Source organism: Acomys minous, assembly GCF_964271855.1.
Source record: "Acomys minous genome assembly, chromosome: 8".
In the NCBI taxonomy this organism is placed as follows: Eukaryota; Metazoa; Chordata; class Mammalia; order Rodentia; family Muridae; genus Acomys; species Acomys minous.
Genome location: NC_140489.1, coordinates 79,722,948 through 79,747,212, shown reverse-complemented (window position 1 = coordinate 79,747,212; position 24,265 = coordinate 79,722,948). Strand labels below are relative to the sequence as shown.

Genomic DNA, 24,265 nt, shown 5'->3' with positions numbered 1-24,265 from the left:
TGTCCATCTGGATAGATTCCTAAGGGAAAGATACTGCTTCAAGCACAATTCCATTGGTTCTCCTCAAGCAAGGCCACACATCCTCACAGCCTGGGTTCCTCACTCAAAGCTTATTTTATTTTTACTCATTTATTATTACTTTTTTAAAGACAAGGCTAAGCCCAGACTACCCTTGAACTTGATATGTAGCCACGCCTGCCCTTCCTGGTTCTACCTCCTAAGTACTAGAATTACAGGCATTTACCACCATGCCTGGCTTTCCTTGCTCAAAGCTTTGAGAGACCTATTTATCCAACAGGCACTGAGCCATATGTTAGGGACACCACAGTGAGCCAGGCAGGCATGTCTGTCTACATAACTTGCCACTGATAAACGGGGGCTGCAATGAAGACACATGGCTGTGACAGGAGAGGTGTCAGCTGCTGTGGGACACAGGTGGCAAGCAATGAATCCAGGTCTGTGTGGGTTAAGAAAGAGTTCTGAGAAAATGTTATGTAATCTATGTAAAATCAAGAGCGAACATCAAGTGCCTTGGACCAAGACTCGCACCATCCCAGTGCATCCCTGTCAGGCAGAGTTGGAGGAGAGCTCACAGGAGCACTTCCCTTGGGCCTTGGCATCCCAGCCAGGTACTCTTACCTTTAGCTACCTACCTTGCCCCACTGCTTGCCCTCACAAAAGCCAACAGTGCTGCAGCAAGGCCTTCCCTAAGTCCCACTCCCCATGATTGGTATTTCCTGACATCACCCTGATCTGAGCTCTGCCTAAAAGTGCCTGACCCCAACCCACGGGACAGCTTTTCACTACATGATACTCCAAAAATAAAAAATAAAAAATAAAAAATAAGGTCTTCCGTATGCTAGCAAGAAGCTATTAGGAGAGCAGTAGTCTTTCAATATAGCTTTTTCCTTACAGGAACCACCTCATTCACTTCCCCATAGCTCTTGGATGCTGAAGGAGAATTGCATGTGTTTTGCCTACTAGATCATCTACGAAGCCCCACGTTTTATGTCATAAGGGGTTACTTGTTTAATAGATCGATGTGGCATAATTTTAAGTCATCTGTGAGTGGCATTACCCAGGTACCTTAGGGAGCTTCTTTTAGATGGTAAGACCTTGGAGTCCCCGGCTGTTCCCTCCTCCCACTAAAAGACTAAGCTGAAAATAGCAGCACTAAGATGTTGAGTAAAGCAAAGATCTCCCTTTAGCTGCACTGACCCCCTCATGATGCATAGTCATCAAAACTATGTGTCTTAGATCATAGCAAGGTTTATCATGGGGGAGGCAGAGAAGAGGTAAGGGAAGTTAGCAAGCTTTCTCTCTTCCCAACGAGCACGCCAGGCTCAGTAAGGGAAAACAAAAGAGAGTAGGATGACTGTGCTGGTTTGAGAATGGCCCGCATAGGCTCACATGTTGGATTACTTGGTTCTTGTTGGTAGAACTGTCTGAACAGGATTAGGAGGTGTGGTCTTACTGAAGAAGATGTATCACTGAGGGTGGTCATTCAGATTTTAAAAGCCTGTGCTATTTCCACCCGACTCCCTCTCTCCCTCATGGCTGTGTCTCAAGATGTAAGCTCTCAACTACCGCTCCGGTGCCGTGCCTGCCTGCCTGCTGCCATGCACCCCACAATGATGGTCATGGACGCAGTCCTCTGGAACTGGGAGCCCCACAGAAATCCCCTAAGTTGCCTTGGTGCTTTATCAGAGTAATAGGAAAGTAAGGCAGTGAGGGTGTGACTCTGGCCAGCCTGCTGGCTTCACATAGTGAGACAGCTGGCACTTTTCATGAGATGTCCCCAGCTACTGCCTCAGAGTGGGTGTCTTCCCTCGCATTTCCTGGTGAGGAATCTGAAGCTTCCAGAGGCTTGAGGGTTTTCAGGGTCCTGCAGCTAAGGGGTAGGTGGAACCAAGCTGTGTACTTTCTCTGTCACTTTCTTGCAAGGTTGTGGAAGACTCGAGCGCTATTAAATGCTGTGGAATGCTGGCGCTCCAGTTCGGCTCTGTGAGCTCTCCTTCTCCCGCACACTCTGGTGGAGGAGAGCTGGTGTGGATAATAAACACCGCTACTCAATATTTATGAAACCCAGAGCAAACATATCAGTAGACACGTTCAGTGAGGGAAGGAATCCTATCAGGAATTCGCCATGCAGCAAGCCGTGTCAGTGGCCAAATGCACAAGAGCTTCCCAGAATGCATAAATACTCCTCCAGGGCCTGGTTTCTCTCTCTGTATGTGTGTAGACAGAGACAGGGTGCCACTCCCCAGCCCCTGGGCAAGGTTCCTGTGGCTGACCACACTCACCACCACAGTCCTCTTCACATTCTTCATGTCTGCAAGGAAAAGAACAGGCTGCCGTTGAAACTCCTCAGATGCTAAACTGACCTTAAAGTTCCACACCCACAGTGGATTTCCCTGAACAGGATTTGACTTCAGTCTTAGAGACATAACAAAGATTTTTTTGTTTGTTTGTTTGATGCACACCTGTTAGTTGACAGCTTTCAATTTCCTCAGAAAACGTACATGTTTATACACAGCACATGATTTAATTTTAAAACCTTCCCCCGCCCCAGATTATTAATACTGGTCCTAGGAAATCAACTCTCAAATGGGTTTAGAGATAAGAAAGAAAAACTATATTCATAACAAAGGATTTTTTGACATACACTCTCTACATCCTGGTTAAAAGTAACTAAGTTTGGGGCTGGAGAGATGGCTCCGTGACAAAGAGCACTTTTACTCTTCTTGCAAAGGACGCAGGTTCAATTCCCAGCACCCACATGGTGGTTCACAATCATCCAATACTCCTTTCCAGCGGCTCCACTGCCCTCTTCTTACCTCTGAGGGCATCAAGCATACATATGTGCACATATTCACACGCAGGCCAACCCTCACACAGAGTGAAATGAATAAATCTACCTAAAACAAACAAAACCTAGGGTTGAAGGCAGTCTATGACATTTCCGTTATTGAGACACTCTCTCTCCATGTGATCAATAACCATTATAATCAAAATTTGAACCTTGCTCTTATACACTTTGTGCTTATCAACACCCCCAAGAGTGGAATGACTTAAGCAAACTTTTAAAAAATTATTATTACTAAATTATTATTGTTATTTAACAATTCTATCTTCTATCTCTTCCCATAGCTTGGAGTTGCCTTAAGGTGACAACTTTTGGCTAGGGTTAGGATGAGGTATCAGGACTGAGGTCCTGGGGCCTCAGTATATCTTGCTCAATTTACCAATTAATAGTCTAAGCAAATGAATTTAAAATTTCATAAAAATGATCAAATCCATTACAATTGGAGAAGAAACTGTCACTGTTCTTTCAAAAGAGGTACTTGTTCAAGACAGCATCCACTGTCCTTGGGAGTGGTTGCCCCCTCAGTGGGCAGCAGCCAGGAAATGCTGGCTGTGTGTAACACATGCAGAGGCCCTTATTATGTCTGAACATGGTTCCACGGGAGATAGACCTAGATGATTAAGCTGAGCTGTCCAGAGATGTACATGGGTAGAAAGCATGCAAGGCCACAGTGAGTGGGCCAAGTAAGTCAAAGGCAGAAGGCACCCTGCCCCCGGCCCTTCCTTGCTCCAGCAAGAGATGCCCTTTGCTTCCCCATTCAAGACATGGATATTCCCCGATTGAACCCCAAATTGGGCCTTTTAACATAGTATAACAGAGCAAGCAAAACAAACAAAACAAAACCAGCAAACAAACTGAGAAAATGCATTGTACATACCTCCTTTCTTTGTCCTACAGGGGAAAGGAAGAACATTAATTGGCTGGACAGTATTCCACACAGATACACATAGATGACAGCGAACACAGGACCTCAAGGCAAGTGGCTTCTTGGAATTTGGAGACTAGTTTGATAATGGGCCAGGGATAGGGCTCAAAAAGCTTTGGTTACAAGCCCTGTTCTAAGCCAAGCAGTTCGGCAATTGATAGCCTAGAACTCCAGAGGGTCTAAGTTTGAAACTATTGCTTCATACAACTCTGGGAAATGCAATGACTTTGGAGAAGGCACAACCAGCCCAGTGGGACCACCAGCCCTTTCTTCTTTGCCATTTTTTCCTCCCCAGTAGCCATCAGAGCAGAGAGCGTGGCTCACAGCAGGGAGGCTAGAGGGCCAACAAGTAACTTTAGTTTCCTATAGCCTGAAAGAGCCGGCCTAGGTTCCCAATGTCCTGCTCATAACAACCTCATATTCAATAATTCTAATTTTGTTCCTCACTATTTGATAAGTGCTGCGTGCCACCTGCTACTACTGACTTTCAGAGAGAACAAGTCTGAGTCTGAATTCCTCGCTATTTTTCTCTTTCAGGTTGGGCCATGCTGAAAACTATATTTGGAATGTGAATAGGAGCCTGAAGTCAAGGTTGCCAATGCATGAACTTCCCTCAATAAATACAGTAAAACGCAATACACATCTTTAAGCTTTTATACTGTCTTGCATCCAGACACCTAAAATTACTTGACAGTTATAGTTAATCTTCAAATACTGAATTTGAGTCTTATAATTCATTACTTTTTGCCAGTGAGAAGTCCTGCATGTAAGGGCATCGGGCTCCCAGGACATTTGGGCCTATGGTTAAATTTAAGATCTAGGATCCTGAGCTCACTGGGTCTTGGCTGTGGCTATGAAGTTAAAACTGCACCAACTTCAAGAACATTGCCCTGGTGATGGAAGCTTTTACTTGGTGTCAGGAACACTATCCAGTGCTCTCATCTCTTCACTTGGTTAGTTGGCTGGCTTTACAGGGAAGGAGACCAATGCCTAGAGAGTCTCACATGCCCCAAGTCAGGTGCCCAGAAAATGAGAGAGCTCAGATTTGAACCTGGAACTTGACCAACTCCAAAAAAAAAAAAAAAAACCCAAAAAACAAAAACCTGGCTCACAGCCATGGTGCTCTGGCTGTCAGAGTTACTGAATAATCCGGCCCGAGGAGAAGTCTGTGACACACAAAAGTTCTCTTAGGAATCACGTTCCTGAGCAGGTGAGGGTAGAAAGTAGAGAAACCTGGTGTGCAGTTACTGTGTTTCCAAGAGGATGGGATTGGGGGAGGGGCACGTCACACACAAGGGGGGGGGGAGGTGTCACACACACACAAAGATGGCCTAGTGACACAAAGGCCTAAGCGAGTCACTGGCACCCAGAGTTTCATTTCCTAATCTGTTTTTGTTGTTTTGTTTTTGCTTCCTTTAGTTCCATTCCTTCCTATAAACACTCTGCAGAGAAGAGCCCATTGTAGTCTACTGATACTCACAGTAGGGCTTTTCTGACGCACTTAGTCAGTGCAAGGTCACTGGAAGGCTGGCAGCCCACTTTCTCTAGATCCCATCACGGCCAAGGTAAGTTGCCAGAGAAAGCCAAAGGACAAGTGTTGCAGCTTTGTCACAGGTGACAAACTGGTGTCACAGGTGACAAACTGGTGTCCCAGTCCCAAGGGCAGCTGAAATTCCTTCCCTCCATCTCCTAGTCTTCTCCTTCAAGCCAGGTACCCTGACACACACACACACACACACACACACACACACACACACACACACTACACACACACACACACACACTACACACACACACACACTACACACACACACACACACACTACACACACACACACACTACACACACACACACATACACACATACTACACACACACACACAACACACACACACACAACACACACACACTACACACACACACTACACACACTACACACACACACACTATACACACACACTACACACACACACTACACACACTACACACACACACACTATACACACACACTACACACACACACAACACACACACACTAAACACACACACACTACACACACACACACACACACTACACACACACACACACACACACACACACACGGGAAGTCCCAACCCATCAGCACTTACGGAGGTTTCTTGTCCTTCCTGGTAGTGGAGGAGCAATGCCTACAGATGGCTCTGACCAGCTGGACCATCAGGAACCCCAGAAGACCCACAAACACCATGGAGCCCAGAGTGACGGTGAATGGCACATACCAGGCTGATGGCGAGTATATGTTTTCCCTGAGGATTTGGTAGGTGATCCTGGGCTTGAAGGACAAAGAACGGGAGAGTGGGTGGAGTGGAAGCATCTTTGACATTCGGCATTCCCATGTGTTCAGTGTCTAGGCCACTCCCTGTTCTGCAAATCTGACACCCGTGAGCTTGTAGATCCTGCTCCTTCCAGCCCTGGCCTATTTATCTTCTATGCATTATGTCAAACCCCAGAAAAATTAGGAAACTGCACATCAGTTCCTGACTTAAGTACACTGTCTGTCTCTCTTCCCCTCCCTCAGAGCTCAAAGGTCCACTAGCAATTTCTCTACTGCAACGCAGCATAATCCAGGGACTAATTTAGCCGTTGTCTCTCACTGGGAAGGCAGGAGCCATGAAAGCTGGTTTTTTTTTTTTTTTTACATTTTAACACCTTGTAGGCTTTTCAGTGTTCACTCGATACAGCTGCCACTGCCAGATGAGTGGGCTGTGATCACAGTGAAACTTCAAGTTCGGAATCTGCTTCCTAGAGTGGGAGACAGATAACAAACAAGTCATGGAGATTTCAGAATTGGAAATGTCACGGTGGGTTACACTGTGAACCTAAGAGACTTGGCAATTTCTTCCTAAGGAGAGCCTGCCAGCTTTTCCCACAGTGAAGGACCTCAGTGTTTGTTGTGGTTGGAGTGTGAAACCCCCACAGGCTCAGTGGGTAACGGTGTTTGCTGCCAAACCTGATGACCTGGCTTGGATCCCTAGAACCTGCCAAGCATGGAGGGAGCGATGACTCTTACAAGTTATCCTCTTCTTTCTACAGGTATGCTGTGACACACATGTGTGGGACACACACACACACACACACACACACACACACACACACACACACACACTCACTCACATCAAATAAATAGCCATAAAAATCTCAACGGAGAAGCTGTAGGCAGAGTTAAGCAGTTAAGAGCATTCATTGCTTTGAGGAGGACCCAGGTTTGGTTCTCAGCACCCACATCAGCTGACGCATAGCCACCTGTGACTCCAGTTTCTATGGAACCCAACGCCCTCTTCTGGCCTCCGTGGGCTTCTGCATGTATGTGGTGACCACACAGACATGTGACAGAATAAATTAAAAGAGGAGTCCCTACAAGTGTGGGGACTGCTTGCTCCTCAGGTTGGTAGCACTACTTCATGAGGACCTGGAAGTTTTGGGAGGCAAAGCCTAAAAATCTAGAGGCACTGGGTGGCTGAGAGTGTGCCTGCAAAGCCCATACCTGCTTTCTGGCCCCTCCCAGCTCTCTGTTTCTTGTTAAGTCAAGAGGTGATGGGCCTCCTCCATCACACACTCCTGATGCTGCAATATTTTGCCCAAGTGTACAGGGCAAAGAAACCATGGTTACAAGCCCTCTAATATTGTGAGCTAAATACTTTATTTCCTTCCTGTCTCTTCCTCCCTTGCTCCCTCCCTCCCTCCCTCCTTTCTCCTCCCCTCCCCCCTCTCTTTCCTTTTGTTTGTTTTGTTTATTGAGACAGGGGTTCTCTGTGTAGCCCTGGATGTCCTGGAACTCACTCTGTTGAGACCAAGCCTCAAACTCAAGAGATCCGCCTGCCTCTGCCTGCTGGAATTAAAGATGTGTGCCATCACCACTCTGCTCATTGGGGTTTACTTACTACAATAAAGGAGAGGTGAACATTGCCAGCTATTGGCAGGACTCCAAGAAGCAGATGATAGCCTCATTCATGGGCAGTTTTCTAAGAGGAGGGGGATTTGAAGGGAGGGGGAGGGGAGGAAGAGGAGAAGTGGGGGTGTAGGAAAGCACACTCTCTCTGGGCTGATGCCCTCCCTCACCCTCTCTGCCCTGATACTGTCCCTCACCACAGGCCCACAACCCGTGCTCTGAAATTTCAAAAACTATGAGCCAAAATAATGTTTTCTAATTTAAGTTGCTTGCCTCAGGCTTTTTCCCACAGTGGTCTTTACCACAGCGGTCAATGTTTGGTCTACCACATGTCCCCACACAGACACATTTTTCTTTACTCTGAGAAGTCAGTAGCTGTGCGTCCAAGCTCTCACACAGGTTTCCATCCACTCATCTGTCTGCCTCACACTTCTGGGCCAAAGAGTTCCAACGTCATAAATCCTAAGAACTTACGGCTAGAGATGACAGGTCCCCAGATCCTTACCCTGGGAGTTGTGGTGATGATCGTGGTTGGGTGAGGAATGACTTTAACACTCAGTGTCACTGTCCCTGTTTCAACATGAGCCTCAGCTTTTGTTCTGCCAGACAGCAAGTTGTCATCAGTAATGTAGACGAGCAGCTGGTAGTCCCTGATCTCATCAAGGCTGCTGTAGTCAAAGCGAGATGCAAGCAGCAGGCGTGTTACGTTGGAGCCAGCATTGGGAGAGAAGCTGAAATGACTGTTGATGTTGCCTAAATGGGATTTGACCCAGGAATGTTGAAAAAAAAATTAAAAAGAGGATAAAATAAAGATTTAGAGGGAAAACGCATTTTTTTTATTATTCCCTCAAATGTCCACACTTTTATTTTTTTATGTAACAGGGTTGAGTCTGTGATATCCTGCAATTGAGGATGGAGTGGATAAAAACCATCTCTTTTAGGGTCACCAGGAAGAGAGTTAATCGGCCTGCTGCAGCTCCTGCTAGCACTTATTTAAGGGCAACATATGTAACGCCTACTGAAGCCAATGAGTGGGCAACAAGACTTTGGAGTAAGTCATACTCCTAAGCATGGGCCAAGTTCACCCAATGCCTTTTGTGGAGCCTGTCTGGACATGCTGGTGACAAGGAGTCGTGGAGTTCTCTAAAGGAAGCCACATCCTGATACTGCAAGGACTTTTATGCCTACATCCTTGTAAATTCACCCAACCTGCTGCCTATACATGCACGCACGTACACACCGCTCTGTTGGTACCCACAACTTGAAGATGCCTTGGGCAAGAAGAATAAGAATGCCAGCCCAAGCAAGGTTCTTGCTCATCCTCCGGTGTCTTCAGACTCATTACTGACTGACAACCAGTAAATGGAGCAGGTGATGCAATTTTTACTCCCTCAGCAGCAAAGTGCTCCGTAAAGTGCTCAGGACTCTCAGTATGGATTATTTCCATCCTCAGCATGGCCCGTGGTCTCCAGGCAGCGTCTGCCCCTGGGCTTTGTGGCACAGTGCTCAGAGGCCTCCCACTGCTCTGCCAGGCTCAGCAGGCGGCAGAGATGGATTTTTAGTCTTTCCTGTGGAATTGTTCTGCTTGTTTGGGTTTAAATCTCTGGCCCCAGCACTTCATTAGATGAGCTATTTTGGTCTCATTTCCATTGAGGGGGTGCTCTTTTTCCCCCTTTCTTCCCACAATGGCATCTTTTTAAAGAGAGAAAAATGGATGGAGCAGAAGAGTATTGCTGAGGACGTGCTTCAAAATGCGTTTAATTTATTTAATCTAGAGAAGTCTGGGAGTCCCTTCCCCCATGGCAATTTTTTTTTTCAGGAAAAGAGGTAGTTGAGATAGAGAGGTAGAAAAGAATTTTTTTTTTCATTCCGGGAATTTGGGGAAAATATTCCATTAAAAGGATGCATGCTTCCTGAGGCCTTGCAACTGCCATGTGAGGGGTGTCTGATAATGGGAGGTTCTGGGAGAACCAGATGAGACAGAGTAGCTGACGGGGTCCTGGGAGGCTTGGGGCCCTTGGATCCCTCAGCCCTGCCTCCCCTCTGATCCCTACTCTGTGCCCATGCCAGTGCATGAGCAGAGACCACTGTCCTGTTCCTCTCTGAACTGCCCAGAACTGTTGCTAGCAAGTACAGTACCTGAGCCAATGGAGTAGCGGAAAGAGCCAGGGCTAGAATCAAGGTCAGTGCATGTCAGCTTGAAATTCTGAATGTTTGTGCCAACTTTTAGATCCACTGGGATGGCCATGAAGTGAAAATTTGGGGTACATACTGGCTTTTCATCATTCTCGCCAATGGCGTTCACAGTGACCTAGAACGACAGCAGGGCGGTTTAAGTTATCATTATGTTTTATTCAGTGTGTGTGTGTGTGGTGTGTGGTGTGTGTGTGTGTGTGTGTGTGTGTGTGTGTGTGTGTGTGTGTGCTGTGCGGGCAGAAGACAGAGGGCAACTTGTGGCTGGAAGTTCCTTCTTTTCCCCACCTGGATCCCAATGATCAGACTCAAGTTTCCAGGTCTAGTGGCACCTGCCTTTACTTGCTGAGCCATTTCATCAGCCCAAGCCTCAAGAGCTAAACTGTACCGAGTGCTCATTGTGTGGAGTGTGCAATTTACATGAATTCACTGACTTAACCTCCTGTGTGAGAGAATGTGATAGCTCCCATCTACAGATGAGGAAAAGGTAGCTGAGAGATGGCAAATAACTGACATAAAGTCTCTCAAATAGTGAGAGGCTGAGTGTAGTTTTGTGTTGCTCCAAATCCTTTGTTGTTAGCTTCTCTGGTGTGTGTGTGCACATGTGTGTGTGTGTGTGTGTGTGTGTGTGTGTGTGCATGTAGAGTATGCAAATATACAAATATATTATCTCCTAACTCATGTGCACCCAGACCTATAGGCTCCCTAAAGACAGTAGCAGAGACAGTACATTCCACAACCGCTATGGACTTACAGGAACATTTACTTAAACACTGTCCCTTGTGGCCCTGAAACTAGTCTCTAGCTTTGGTGTACATCATACTGGTCCTAAATCCTGGACCCATTTTCTTGGGTCCACTTTGCTCTCTGGAGGGTGGGGCCCAGGCTCTTTCTGTTATGTTTCTCAGCTGACTATACTGTGCAGCTAGGCCTAAGAAGCAAGTGGATAGAACCAAGCCCTGGCTTTGCCATGGTCTCACCTGTAGTCCCAGCTGTTAGAACTGCACCGAGTCACATGCTGACCTACCACGAGCAAGCCAGCAGCTCTTTCCTTGTTGTGTCTCAGGCCTGGTGGACTGACTGGGACACCTGCCAGCATAGGATCCCACAGCCTCAGCCCTCAAAGGGACTTCTGTGGTCATTTTGGCTTATCATCCTTTTTCAAGGCTTATAAATGTTGAGTCATATTCATTCTAACTTTCAAAATTTAGGGGTTTCAGCTATTTCTGAGACTGGGAATAAATTGGAATATTCACTCTAGTTAGCTCCCAGAGTGGAGTCCATTCATTTCTCTCTTTTAAAAAAAAAGACAAAAAAAAAAAAAAAGAATAAAGAAAGTCTAACAAACACTGCAAACATCTCCAACTGTCCCTGGATAAGAATGCTGAGCCTCGTGAATCACTGTGAACATCATCCTGTCAACTCGAAGTTAACTGAACTATGCTGGCACTGGTTTACCAAGTGACTTTCCACAGAAATTGGGTCACAGAGATAAACCTTACCTGTGCCCTCTCAGGAAATAGGGAGCATGACTAAGAAATGGATTCATTCTCTTCGCTGCAAGCCAGTTGCTGTCCCTACCACACAGAGCTGCAAGCTGCCAGCCAAGTCACTTCCCTCATACCTTTTCACTTTACTAATGGATCGTTATGGTCATCATGCGACTCTCAGGTCATCAGAACACTCACCCCGCAGACCCACCAAGCCCTCAGGGCATGCTTGTATGCAGCACCAGCACATCTGGGAAGCAGGCCTGAGGTCGGTCCTATGGGAACCCAGGTCCCATGCACTTGTGCATTGAGAATCTGCATTCAACAAGGGCCTCAGCATGGAAGGCTGGAAAGTGACGTAGCAGTAGGCATCTGCAGTGGCTTGGATGTGGGTCCCTCACAGGTTCATGTGCCAAAGGCTTGTGCCCAATCTGGTTCTGCTATGGAACGTGGTAACTATGGGAGGTAGGCTCTTGTGGGAGGTCCACAGGTCATTGAGGGGATACTCTCAAAGGGACTGTGAGATCTTGTTCTCTCCTTGCCTCCTGACTCTTGAAGCGTGAGCATTATCTAAAACACATATTCCTACCACATGCCACCCTCACCCAAAGGACAAATCACATGGGTTCAAATTTTCAACCAGGAGCGAAAGGGTACCTCTCTTCACCAGGAGCCACTGTCAGTGATTTTATCATTGTGGTACACAGTTGAGTGACAGCAGCATTGTAATATCTGTCCCATCTGGTGTGCATGGGGATGGGGGCAGAAACAGGCAAGGCTGTTTCAGGAAGAGAAGAAGAACTACAAAACCAAGCACTCTGGCTGCTTGCCACTCACCACCAGCCCATAGAAGAAAAGCAAGATTTAAAGGGCCCTAGGGAGGAACTTTGTTCCACAAAGTGGCTTTTGTGGGTTCAGCAAGACCAGTGTCTTGCCATAAGTCTTAGCACTTTTTTTAAAAAAGATTTATTTTTTAATTGTTTATGTATGAGTGTTCTATCTGCATGCACACCTACATGTCAGAAGAGGGCATCAAATCACATTATAGATGGTTGTGAGCCACCATGTGGTTGCTGGGAATTGAACTCAGGACCTCTGGAAGAGCAGTCAGCGCTCTTAACCTCTGAGCCATCTCTCCAGCCCCCAAGTCTTAGCATTTTTCTTAGTCACTCACAAACATGAGCCTCAAATAAAACTGTGGATGCTTTTTACATCCTGGGAACTGCCATCTACTCTTCTCTTTATGTACCCACCCTGCTGTAGCCGCATGATGAGGGTGTGAGTCAGACCCCAAGTCAATCAGCTGGGTGTGTGTCAAGAGACCCAACAGCCACACTCACAGTGACTGCGTTCCGGTCCTCGCCGTTGGTGGCCTCGACTGTGAGAATGTAGACAGGAGTGGTTTCATGGTCTGCTTTGGTTACTAGTTGAAGTTCTCCAGTCTTGGGATTAATCCAAAATATATTTGGGTACAGGAGGCTGGCCCCTCCTCTGGATATGGAATACACCACTTGCCTCTGGGGAAAATCTGCGTCAGTGGCTCTCACCTGCCCAACCCGGGTTCTGGCTGCAGGAACAGAGTACAACAATTAATACTGACTTGGGGGGGAGCTATCCTCACCGCCATTGGCAGACTTTTGTAAACTTCCTAGTTGTTAGAGGTCTGTATGTTTTATATATTACATTTAAGTATTAAATGTAAATAATGCAAATGAGCATGCCACCCTCACACCCAGCTTTTAACAGTAATGATTTCTAAAAGTCTCTTGCATTTTTCAAATATTTCATAATGAGTTCTTGGGGCTGGGGAGATGGTGGTTAGGAACACCAGTTGCTCTTTCAGAGGACACAGATTTGATTTCCAGCACCTGCATGGTGGCTTGCAACAATCTGTAACTCCAGTTTGGGGAGAGCTGACACCCTCTTTCTGTGTCTGCAAGCACCGGACATTCAAACAAAGCACTATCATACATGCAGGCAAAACATTCATACACATAAAATACCAATAAATAAATCTTAAAAAAAAAAAAGAATGTAGCGGTTGATGAATACAGGCTATAGATGTTTAAAGTCTGTTCTTCCTGCTTATTTTACTAGTGTTGATAGGCTACTGAAGTTCTGAGCTGCTTCCTTTGTGAACGTTATCATTAATTACACTCCTATGGGCCAGAGACCTGGCAGTCAACTCTACAGGGTAGCATCACGTGTGTGACCCAGAGAAGATGACCAGAGTAGTGAGATCAGTGGATTTATGAAATATTTGGTCCTATTGAGCATATAGAACACACTGGGCAAGGTATAAGGAGCTAAATGTGTTCCCTGAACCATCTTGTTGTGTTTTGTTTTGAAGCCATGTCAGAAAATAGAGACTGTCATGTGGAGAATAAAATGAACAAAATAATTTTGGGGGGTGCTCTGTTTTTGATTTGGTTCCGTTTTTTATTATAGAAGAAATATCCATGATCTCAAGGCACAAGGCTGGGGAGGATTTGACAGAACATGCTAGATAACAGAAATATACTTTCTTCAAATCAGGGGAAAGGAAGAGAAACTCAAGCTGGGAAGCAGAGGCTCGGGCACTCCCCGTCCCCTGTCTGTCTGTCTGTCTGTCTGTCTGTTTGTCTGTCTCTGTCTCTCTCTGTCTCTCTCTGTCTCTCTGTCTCTGTCTCTGTCTCTGTCTCTGTCTCTGTCTCTGTCTCTGTCTCTCTCTCTCTCTCTCTCTCTCTCTCTCTCTCTCTCTCTCCTCCCTCTTCCTCTCTCGTGTGTGTGTGTGTGTGTGTGTGTGTGTGTGTGTGTGTGTGTGTGTGTGTTCATGTTCCCATAGGGTCACAAGTAGTCCACATTGATTTTGAACTTGCTATGTAAGAGCAGATGGCTCTGACCTCCTCTTCCTCTTGCCTTCACCTCCCAAGGGCTAGGATTACAGGCATGTGCCACCATGTCACTCATGAGAATCTTTTCTGGATGGGAGAATAGCCCGTAAGAATCAGAGTAGCATATAAAGGCAGAAAATGAGACTGCCAGTGAACTAAGAACAGTGTGTGTGTGTGGGGGGGGGGGGAGTGCTCTCATTTTGCCTTTAAAGAAACTAGAGAAGTGGGAAGATTTTTTCCTGGCTGAGAATCCCAACTCTGAGTAAGCTGGTTAGAAATCATAGAGGAGACCAAGAGAAGGTTAGTCTACCACACTAAAGATTGTAGGGTTAACAGAATGCACAGACAGACAAGGAAGCAATCAGGGCATTCGGAGCAATGCAGTTTAATCATGTTTTCAAAATCCATGTTGCTCTCTGCAGTGGTGAGAGCAATGGAGCGGGGGTGGGGGTGTGGTGGGGGGTGTGGTGGAGAAGAGGGGTAATAAAACAACCCTGAACTCCTGACAGGAACCATGCCTCTGCAGAGCCGGAAGACAGGTGAGGCCTGGCAAGAGTCTGTGACCTGGGACTTGACCCCTACCTACCTGGTCTTGTTTCTGCCACATCGAACATGTAGGATGGTCTATCAAAGAGGAGAGGAAATTCGTTTTCTGGGCTTGTTAGAATAGAAATGTAGATGCTATCTAAAAACGGAAAAAGAGACAAACTGAAATCAGAACCTGTACTCATTTGTTGAGTGAGCATTTTGAAGCTCACATTTTGAGACCCTTAGCTGAAGGCTCCCTGCCACAAATACAGGCTGCTGTGGAGCCTGGAGGAGGGAGGATGGGATGAGCTGGACAAAGACTGAGAGAGCCAAACAACCAAGTATGGAATGGGGGCAGTGTGGAGTAGGGGTGGAGTGGAGTAGGGGTGATGTGGAGTAGGGGTGATGTGGAGTAGGGGTGATGTGGAGTAGGGGTGGAGTGGAGTAGGGGTGGTGTGGAGTAGGGGTGATGTGGAGTAGGGGTGATGTGGAGTAGGGGTGATGTGGAGTAGGGGTGATGTGGAGTAGGGGTGGAGTGGAGTAGGGGTGGAGTGGAGTAGGGGTGGAGTGGAGTAGGGGTGATGTGGAGTAGGGGTGATGTGGAGTAGGGGTGATGTGGAGTAGGGGTGATGTGGAGTAGGGGTGATGTGGAGTAGGGGTGATGTGGAGTAGGGGTGATGTGGAGTAGGGGTGATGTGGAGTAGGGGTGATGTGGAGTAGGGGTGATGTGGAGTAGGGGTGATGTGGAGTAGGGGTGGAGTGGAGTAGGGGTGGAGTGGAGTAGGGGTGGAGTGGAGTAGGGGTGATGTGGAGTAGGGGTGATGTGGAGTAGGGGTGATGTGGAGTAGGGGTGGAGTGGAGTAGGGGTGGAGTGGAGTAGGGGTGGAGTGGAGTAGGGGTGGAGTGGAGTAGGGGTGGAGTGGAGTAGGGGTGGAGTGGAGTAGGGGTGATGTGGAGTAGGGGTGGAGTGGAGTAGGGGTGGAGTGGAGTAGGGGTGATGTGGAGTAGGGGTGGAGTGGAGTAGGGGTGATGTGGAGTAGGGGTGATGTGGAGTAGGGGTGGAGTGGAGTAGGGGTGGAGTGGAGTAGGGGTGGAGTGGAGTAGGGGTGGAGTGGAGTAGGGGTGATGTGGAGTGGGGGTGGAGTGGAGTAGGGGTGGAGTGGAGTAGGGGTGATGTGGAGTAGGGGTGATGTGGAGTAGGGGTGGAGTGGAGTAGGGGTGATGTGGAGTAGGGGTGATGTGGAGTAGGGGTGGAGTGGAGTAGGGGTGGAGTGGAGTAGGGGTGGAGTGGAGTAGGGGTGATGTGGAGTAGGGGTGGAGTGGAGTAGGGGTGGAGTGGAGTAGGGGTGGAGTGGAGTAGGGGTGGAGTGGAGTAGGGGTGGAGTGGAGTAGGGGTGATGTGGAGTAGGGGTGATGTGGAGTAGGGGTGGAGTGGAGTAGGGGTGGAGTGGAGTAGGGGTGGAGTGGAGTAGGGGTGGAGTGGAGTAGGGGTGGAGTGGAGTAGGGGTGATGTGGAGTAGGGGTGATGTGGAGTAGGGGTGATGTGGAGTAGGGGTGATGTGGAGTAGGGGTGGAGTGGAGTAGGGGTGATGTGGAGTAGGGGTGGAGTGGAGTAGGGGTGGAGTGGAGTAGGGGTGATGTGGAGTAGGGGTGGAGTGGAGTAGGGGTGGAGTGGAGTAGGGGTGATGTGGAGTAGGGGTGGAGTGGAGTAGGGGTGGAGTGGAGTAGGGGTGGTGTGGAGTAGGGGTGGAGTGGAGTAGGGGTGGAGTGGAGTAGGGGTGATGTGGAGTAGGGGTGGAGTGGAGTAGGGGTGGAGTGGAGTAGGGGTGATGTGGAGTAGGGGTGGAGTGGAGTAGGGGTGGAGTGGAGTAGGGGTGGAGTGGAGTAGGGGTGATGTGGAGTAGGGGTGGAGTGGAGTAGGGGTGGAGTGGAGTAGGGGTGGAGTGGAGTAGGGGTGGAGTGGAGTAGGGGTGATGTGGAGTAGGGGTGATGTGGAGTAGGGGTGATGTGGAGTAGGGGTGGAGTGGAGTAGGGGTGGAGTGGAGTAGGGGTGGAGTGGAGTAGGGGTGATGTGGAGTAGGGGTGGAGTGGAGTAGGGGTGGAGTGGAGTAGGGGTGGAGTGGAGTAGGGGTGGAGTGGAGTAGGGGTGATGTGGAGTAGGGGTGGTGTGGAGTAGGGGTGATGTGGAGTAGGGGTGGAGTGGAGTAGGGGTGGAGTGGAGTAGGGGTGATGTGGAGTAGGGGTGATGTGGAGTAGGGGTGATGTGGAGTAGGGGTGATGTGGAGTAGGGGTGGAGTGGAGTAGGGGTGGAGTGGAGTAGGGGTGATGTGGAGTAGGGGTGGAGTGGAGTAGGGGTGATGTGGAGTAGGGGTGATGTGGAGTAGGGGTGATGTGGAGTAGGGGTGGAGTGGAGTAGGGGTGGAGTGGAGTAGGGGTGATGTGGAGTAGGGGTGATGTGGAGTAGGGGCGGGGTGGAGTAGGGGTGGAGTGGAGTAGGGCTGATGTGGAGTAGGGGTGATGTGGAGTAGGGGTGGAGTGGAGTAGGGGTGGAGTGGAGTAGGGGTGATGTGGAGTAGGGGTGATGTGGAGTAGGGGTGATGTGGAGTAGGGGTGATGTGGAGTAGGGGTGATGTGGAGTAGGGGTGATGTGGAGTAGGGGTGGAGTGGAGTAGGGGTGGAGTGGAGTAGGGGTGATGTGGAGTAGGGGTGATGTGGAGTAGGGGTGATGTGGAGTAGGGGTGGAGTGGAGTAGGGGTGGAGTGGAGTAGGGGTGATGTGGAGTAGGGGTGGTGTGGAGTAGGGGTGGAGTGGAGTAGGGGTGGAGTGGAGTAGGGGTGGAGTGGAGTAGGGGTGGAGTGGAGTAGGGGTGGAGTGGAGTAGGGGTGATGTGGAGTAGGGGTGATGTGGAGTAGGGGTGGAGTGGAGTAGGGGTGGAGTGGAGTAGGGGTGGAGTGGAGTAGGGGTGGAGTGGAGTAGGGGTGGAGTGGAGTAGGGGTGATGTGGAGTAGGGGTGATGTGGAGTAGGGGTGATGTGGAGTAGGGGCGGGGTGGAGTAGGGGTGGAGTGGAGTAGGGGTGATGTGGAGTAGGGGTGATGTGGAGTAGGGGTGATGTGGAGTAGGGGTGATGTGGAGTAGGGGTGATGTGGAGTAGGGGTGATGTGGAGTAGGGGTGATGTGGAGTAGGGGTGGAGTGGAGTAGGGGTGGAGTGGAGTAGGGGTGATGTGGAGTAGGGGTGATGTGGAGTAGGGGTGATGTGGAGTAGGGGTGATGTGGAGTAGGGGTGATGTGGAGTAGGGGTGATGTGGAGTAGGGGCGGGGTGGAGTAGGGGTGGAGTGGAGTAGGGGTGATGTGGAGTAGGGGTGATGTGGAGTAGGGGTGATGTGGAGTAGGGGTGATGTGGAGTAGGGGTGATGTGGAGTAGGGGTGATGTGGAGTAGGGGTGATGTGGAGTAGGGGTGATGTGGAGTAGGGGTGATGTGGAGTAGGGGTGATGTGGAGTAGGGGTGATGTGGAGTAGGGGCGGGGTGGAGTAGGGGTGGAGTGGAGTAGGGGATGTGGAGTAGGGGTGATGTGGAGTAGGGGTGATGTGGAGTAGGGGCGGGGTGGAGTAGGGGCGGAGTGGAGTAGGGGTGATGTGGAGTAGGGGTGATGTGGAGTAGGGGTAATGTGGAGTAGGGGTGATGTGGAGTAGGGGTGATGTGGAGTAGGGGTGATGTGGAGTAGGGGTAATGTGGAGTAGGGGTGGAGTGGAGTAGGGGTGGAGTGGAGTAGGGGTGATGTGGAGTAGGGGTGATGTGGAGTAGGGGTGATGTGGAGTAGGGGTGATGTGGAGTAGGGGTGATGTGGAGTAGGGGTGATGTGGAGTAGGGGTGATGTGGAGTAGGGGTGGTGTGGAGTAGGGGTGGAGTGGAGTAGGGGTGGAGTGGAGTAGGGGTGGAGTGGAGTAGGGGTGGAGTGGAGTAGGGGTGGAGTGGAGTAGGGGCGGGGTGGAGTAGGGGTGGAGTGGAGTAGGGGTGATGTGGAGTAGGGGTGATGTGGAGTAGGGGTGGAGTGGAGTAGGGGTGGAGTGGAGTAGGGGTGGAGTGGAGTAGGGGTGGAGTGGAGTAGGGGTGGAGTGGAGTAGGGGCGGGGTGGAGTAGGGGTGGAGTGGAGTAGGGGTGGAGTGGAGTAGGGGCGGGGTGGAGTAGGGGTGGAGTGGAGTAGGGGCGGGGTGGAGTAGGGGTGGAGTGGAGTAGGGGTGGAGTGGAGTAGGGGTGGAGTGGAGTAGGGGCGGGGTGGAGTAGGGGTGGAGTGGAGTAGGGGTGATGTGGAGTAGGGGTGATGTGGAGTAGGGGCGGGGGTGGAGTAGGGGTGGAGTGGAGTAGGGGTGATGTGGAGTAGGGGTGATGTGGAGTAGGGGTGATGTGGAGTAGGGGTGATGTGGAGTAGGGGTGATGTGGAGTAGGGGTGGAGTGGAGTAGGGGCGGGGTGGAGTAGGGGTGGAGTGGAGTAGGGGTGGAGTGGAGTAGGGGTGATGTGGAGTAGGGGTGATGTGGAGTAGGGGTGGAGTGGAGTAGGGGTGATGTGGAGTAGGGGTGATGTGGAGTAGGGGTGATGTGGAGTAGGGGTGATGTGGAGTAGGGGTGATGTGGAGTAGGGGTGATGTGGAGTAGGGGTGGAGTGGAGTAGGGGTGGAGTGGAGTAGGGGTGGAGTGGAGTAGGGGCGGGGTGGAGTAGGGGTGGAGTGGAGTAGGGGCGGGGTGGAGTAGGGGTGGAGTGGAGTAGGGGTGATGTGGAGTAGGGGTGGAGTGGAGTAGGGGTGATGTGGAGTAGGGGTGATGTGGAGTAGGGGTGATGTGGAGTAGGGGTGATGTGGAGTAGGGGTGGAGTGGAGTAGGGGTGGAGTGGAGTAGGGGTGATGTGGAGTAGGGGTGGAGTGGAGTAGGGGTGATGTGGAGTAGGGGTGATGTGGAGTAGGGGTGATGTGGAGTAGGGGTGATGTGGAGTAGGGGTGATGTGGAGTAGGGGTGATGTGGAGTAGGGGTGGAGTGGAGTAGGGGTGGAGTGGAGTAGGGGCGGGGTGGAGTAGGGGTGGAGTGGAGTAGGGGTGATGTGGAGTAGGGGTGGAGTGGAGTAGGGGTGATGTGGAGTAGGGGTGATGTGGAGTAGGGGTGATGTGGAGTAGGGGTGGAGTGGAGTAGGGGTGATGTAGAGTAGGGGTGATGTGGAGTAGGGGTGGAGTGGAGTAGGGGTGATGTGGAGTAGGGGTGGAGTGGAGTAGGGGTGGAGTGGAGTAGGGGTGATGTGGAGTAGGGGTGATGTGGAGTAGGGGTGCAGTGGAGTAGGGGTGGAGTGGAGTAGGGGTGATGTGGAGTAGGGGTGGAGTGGAGTAGGGGTGGAGTGGAGTAGGGGTGATGTGGAGTAGGGGTGGAGTGGAGTAGGGGTGGAGTGGAGTAGGGGTGGAGTGGAGTAGGGGTGATGTGGAGTAGGGGTGATGTGGAGTAGGGGTGGAGTGGAGTAGGGGTGGAGTGGAGTAGGGGTGATGTGGAGTAGGGGTGATGTGGAGTAGGGGTGATGTGGAGTAGGGCTGATGTGGAGTAGGGGTGATGTGGAGTAGGGGTGGAGTGGAGTAGGGGTGATGTGGAGTAGGGGTGGAGTGGAGTAGGGGTGATGTGGAGTAGGGGTGATGTGGAGTAGGGGTGGAGTGGAGTAGGGGTGATGTGGAGTAGGGGTGGAGTGGAGTAGGGGTGGAGTGGAGTAGGGGTGATGTGGAGTAGGGGTGGAGTGGAGTAGGGGTGGAGTGGAGTAGGGGTGATGTGGAGTAGGGGTGATGTGGAGTAGGGGTGATGTGGAGTAGGGGTGGAGTGGAGTAGGGGTGATGTGGAGTAGGGGTGATGTGGAGTAGGGGTGATGTGGAGTAGGGGTGGAGTGGAGTAGGGGTGATGTGGAGTAGGGGTGATGTGGAGTAGGGGTGATGTGGAGTAGGGGTGATGTGGAGTAGGGGTGGAGTGGAGTAGGGGTGATGTGGAGTAGGGGTGATGTGGAGTAGGGGTGATGTGGAGTAGGGGTGATGTGGAGTAGGGGTGATGTGGAGTAGGGGTGGAGTGGAGTAGGGGTGATGTGGAGTAGGGGTGATGTGGAGTAGGGGTGGAGTGGAGTAGGGGCGGGGTGGAGTAGGGGTGGAGTGGAGTAGGGGTGATGTGGAGTAGGGGTGATGTGGAGTAGGGGTGATGTGGAGTAGGGGTGATGTGGAGTAGGGGTGATGTGGAGTAGGGGTGGAGTGGAGTAGGGGTGGAGTGGAGTAGGGGTGGAGTGGAGTAGGGGTGGAGTGGAGTAGGGGTGGAGTGGAGTAGGGGCGGAGTGGAGTAGGGGCGGGGTGGAGTAGGGGTGGAGTGGAGTAGGGGCGGGGTGGAGTAGGGGTGGAGTGGAGTAGGGGTGATGTGGAGTAGGGGTGATGTGGAGTAGGGGTGATGTGGAGTAGGGGTGATGTGGAGTAGGGGTGATGTTGAGTAGGGGTGGAGTGGAGTAGGGGTGGAGTGGAGTAGGGGTGGAGTGGAGTAGGGGTGGAGTGGAGTAGGGGTGGAGTGGAGTAGGGGTGGAGTGGAGTAGGGGTGGAGTGGAGTAGGGGTGATGTGGAGTAGGGGTGATGTGGAGTAGGGGTGGAGTGGAGTAGGGGTGGAGTGGAGTAGGGGTGGAGTGGAGTAGGGGTGATGTGGAGTAGGGGTGATGTGGAGTAGGGGTGATGTGGAGTAGGGGTGATGTGGAGTAGGGGTGATGTGGAGTAGGGGTGGAGTGGAGTAGGGGTGGAGTGGAGTAGGGGTGGAGTGGAGTAGGGGTGGAGTGGAGTAGGGGTGGAGTGGAGTAGGGGTGGAGTGGAGTAGGGGTGATGTGGAGTAGGGGTGATGTGGAGTAGGGGTGATGTTGAGTAGGGGTGGAGTGGAGTAGGGGTGGAGTGGAGTAGGGGTGGAGTGGAGTAGGGGTGGAGTGGAGTAGGGGTGGAGTGGAGTAGGGGTGGAGTGGAGTAGGGGTGGAGTGGAGTAGGGGTGATGTGGAGTAGGGGTGATGTGGAGTAGGGGTGGAGTGGAGTAGGGGTGGAGTGGAGTAGGGGTGGAGTGGAGTAGGGGTGATGTGGAGTAGGGGTGATGTGGAGTAGGGGTGATGTGGAGTAGGGGTGATGTGGAGTAGGGGTGGAGTGGAGTAGGGGTGGAGTGGAGTAGGGGTGGAGTGGAGTAGGGGTGGAGTGGAGTAGGGGTGGAGTGGAGTAGGGGTGGAGTGGAGTAGGGGTGGAGTGGAGTAGGGGTGATGTGGAGTAGGGGTGATGTGGAGTAGGGGTGGAGTGGAGTAGGGGTGATGTGGAGTAGGGGTGATGTGGAGTAGGGGTGATGTGGAGTAGGGGTGATGTGGAGTAGGGGTGGAGTGGAGTAGGGGTGGAGTGGAGTAGGGGTGGAGTGGAGTAGGGGTGGTGTGGAGTAGGGGTGATGTGGAGTAGGGGTGATGTGGAGTAGGGGTGATGTGGAGTAGGGGTGATGTGGAGTAGGGGTGGAGTGGAGTAGGGGTGATGTGGAGTAGGGGTGGAGTGGAGTAGGGGTGGAGTGGAGTAGGGGTGATGTGGAGTAGGGGTGGAGTGGAGTAGGGGTGATGTGGAGTAGGGGTGGAGTGGAGTAGGGGTGGAGTGGAGTAGGGGTGATGTGGAGTAGGGGTGGAGTGGAGTAGGGGTGGAGTGGAGTAGGGGTGATGTGGAGTAGGGGTGGAGTGGAGTAGGGGTGGAGTGGAGTAGGGGTGGAGTGGAGTAGGGGTGGAGTGGAGTAGGGGTGGAGTGGAGTAGGGGTGATGTGGAGTAGGGGTGGAGTGGAGTAGGGGTGGAGTGGAGTAGGGGTGGAGTGGAGTAGGGGTGGAGTGGAGTAGGGGTGATGTGGAGTAGGGGTGGAGTGGAGTAGGGGTGGAGTGGAGTAGGGGTGGAGTGGAGTAGGGGTGATGTGGAGTAGGGGTGGAGTGGAGTAGGGGTGATGTGGAGTAGGGGTGGAGTGGAGTAGGGGTGGAGTGGAGTAGGGGTGGAGTGGAGTAGGGGTGGAGTGGAGTAGGGGTGGAGTGGAGTAGGGGTGATGTGGAGTAGGGGTGGAGTGGAGTAGGGGTGGATTGGAGTAGGGGTGGAGTGGAGTAGGGGTGGAGTGGAGTAGGGGTGATGTGGAGTAGGGGTGGAGTGGAGTAGGGGTGGAGTGGAGTAGGGGTGATGTGGAGTAGGGGTGATGTGGAGTAGGGGTGATGTGGAGTAGGGGTGGAGTGGAGTAGGGGTGATGTGGAGTAGGGGTGGTGTGGAGTAGGGGTGATGTGGAGTAGGGGTGATGTGGAGTAGGGGTGATGTGGAGTAGGGGTGGAGTGGAGTAGGGGTGGAGTGGAGTAGGGGTGATGTGGAGTAGGGGTGATGTGGAGTAGGGGTGATGTGGAGTAGGGGTGGAGTGGAGTAGGGGTGATGTGGAGTAGGGGTGGTGTGGAGTAGGGGTGATGTGGAGTAGGGGTGATGTGGAGTAGGGGTGATGTGGAGTAGGGGTGGAGTGGAGTAGGGGTGGAGTGGAGTAGGGGTGGAGTGGAGTAGGGGTGGAGTGGAGTAGGGGTGATGTGGAGTAGGGGTGATGTGGAGTAGGGGTGATGTGGAGTAGGGGTGGAGTGGAGTAGGGGTGATGTGGAGTAGGGGTGATGTGGAGTAGGGGTGGAGTGGAGTAGGGGTGGAGTGGAGTAGGGGTGGAGTGGAGTAGGGGTGGAGTGGAGTAGGGGTGATGTGGAGTAGGGGTGGAGTGGAGTAGGGGTGGTGTGGAGTAGGGGTGCAGTGGAGTAGGGGTGGAGTGGAGTAGGGGTGATGTGGAGTAGGGGTGATGTGGAGTAGGGGTGGAGTGGAGTAGGGGTGGTGTGGAGTAGGGGTGGAGTGGAGTAGGGGTGGAGTGGAGTAGGGGTGATGTGGAGTAGGGGTGGAGTGGAGTAGGGGTGGAGTGGAGTAGGGGTGATGTGGAGTAGGGGTGGAGTGGAGTAGGGGTGATGTGGAGTAGGGGTGGAGTGGAGTAGGGGTGATGTGGAGTAGGGGTGGAGTGGAGTAGGGGTGGTGTGGAGTAGGGGTGGATGTGGAGTAGGGGTGGAGTGGAGTAGGGGTGGAGTGGAGTAGGGGTGGAGTGGAGTAGGGGTGGTGTGGAGTAGGGGTGGAGTGGAGTAGGGGTGATGTGGAGTAGGGGGGCAGTGGAGTAGGGGTGGAGTGGAGTAGGGGTGATGTGGAGTAGGGGTGATGTGGAGTAGGGGTGGAGTGGAGTAGGGGTGCAGTGGAGTAGGGGTGGAGGGAGTAGGGGTGATGTGGAGTAGGGGTGGAGTGGAGTAGGGATGATGTGGAGTAGGGGTGGAGTGGAGTAGGGGTGCAGTGGAGTAGGGGTGGAGTGGAGTAGGGGTGGAGTGGAGTAGGGGTGATGTGGAGTAGGGGTGGAGTGGAGTAGGGGGTGG

General features: G+C 51.5%; 1 protein-coding gene across 1 annotated transcript in view; it reads right to left on the bottom strand.

The window, feature by feature from the left end:
• Positions 1-16: 16 nt before the first annotated feature.
• CDHR3 (cadherin related family member 3) overlaps positions 17-24,265 on the bottom strand; it is a 69,179-nt gene continuing 44,930 nt past the window's right edge. The window contains exons 11-16 of the mRNA XM_084793773.1: positions 14,862-14,956; positions 12,743-12,969; positions 9,859-10,030; positions 8,225-8,472; positions 5,921-6,102; positions 17-2,332 (exon numbers count right to left, since the gene is read on the bottom strand). Coding sequence (XP_084649899.1) covers positions 2,134-2,332; positions 5,921-6,102; positions 8,225-8,472; positions 9,859-10,030; positions 12,743-12,969; positions 14,862-14,956 — 1,123 coding nt within the window. The 3' untranslated portion in view covers positions 17-2,133. The remainder of the gene's footprint in view (positions 2,333-5,920; positions 6,103-8,224; positions 8,473-9,858; positions 10,031-12,742; positions 12,970-14,861; positions 14,957-24,265) is intronic.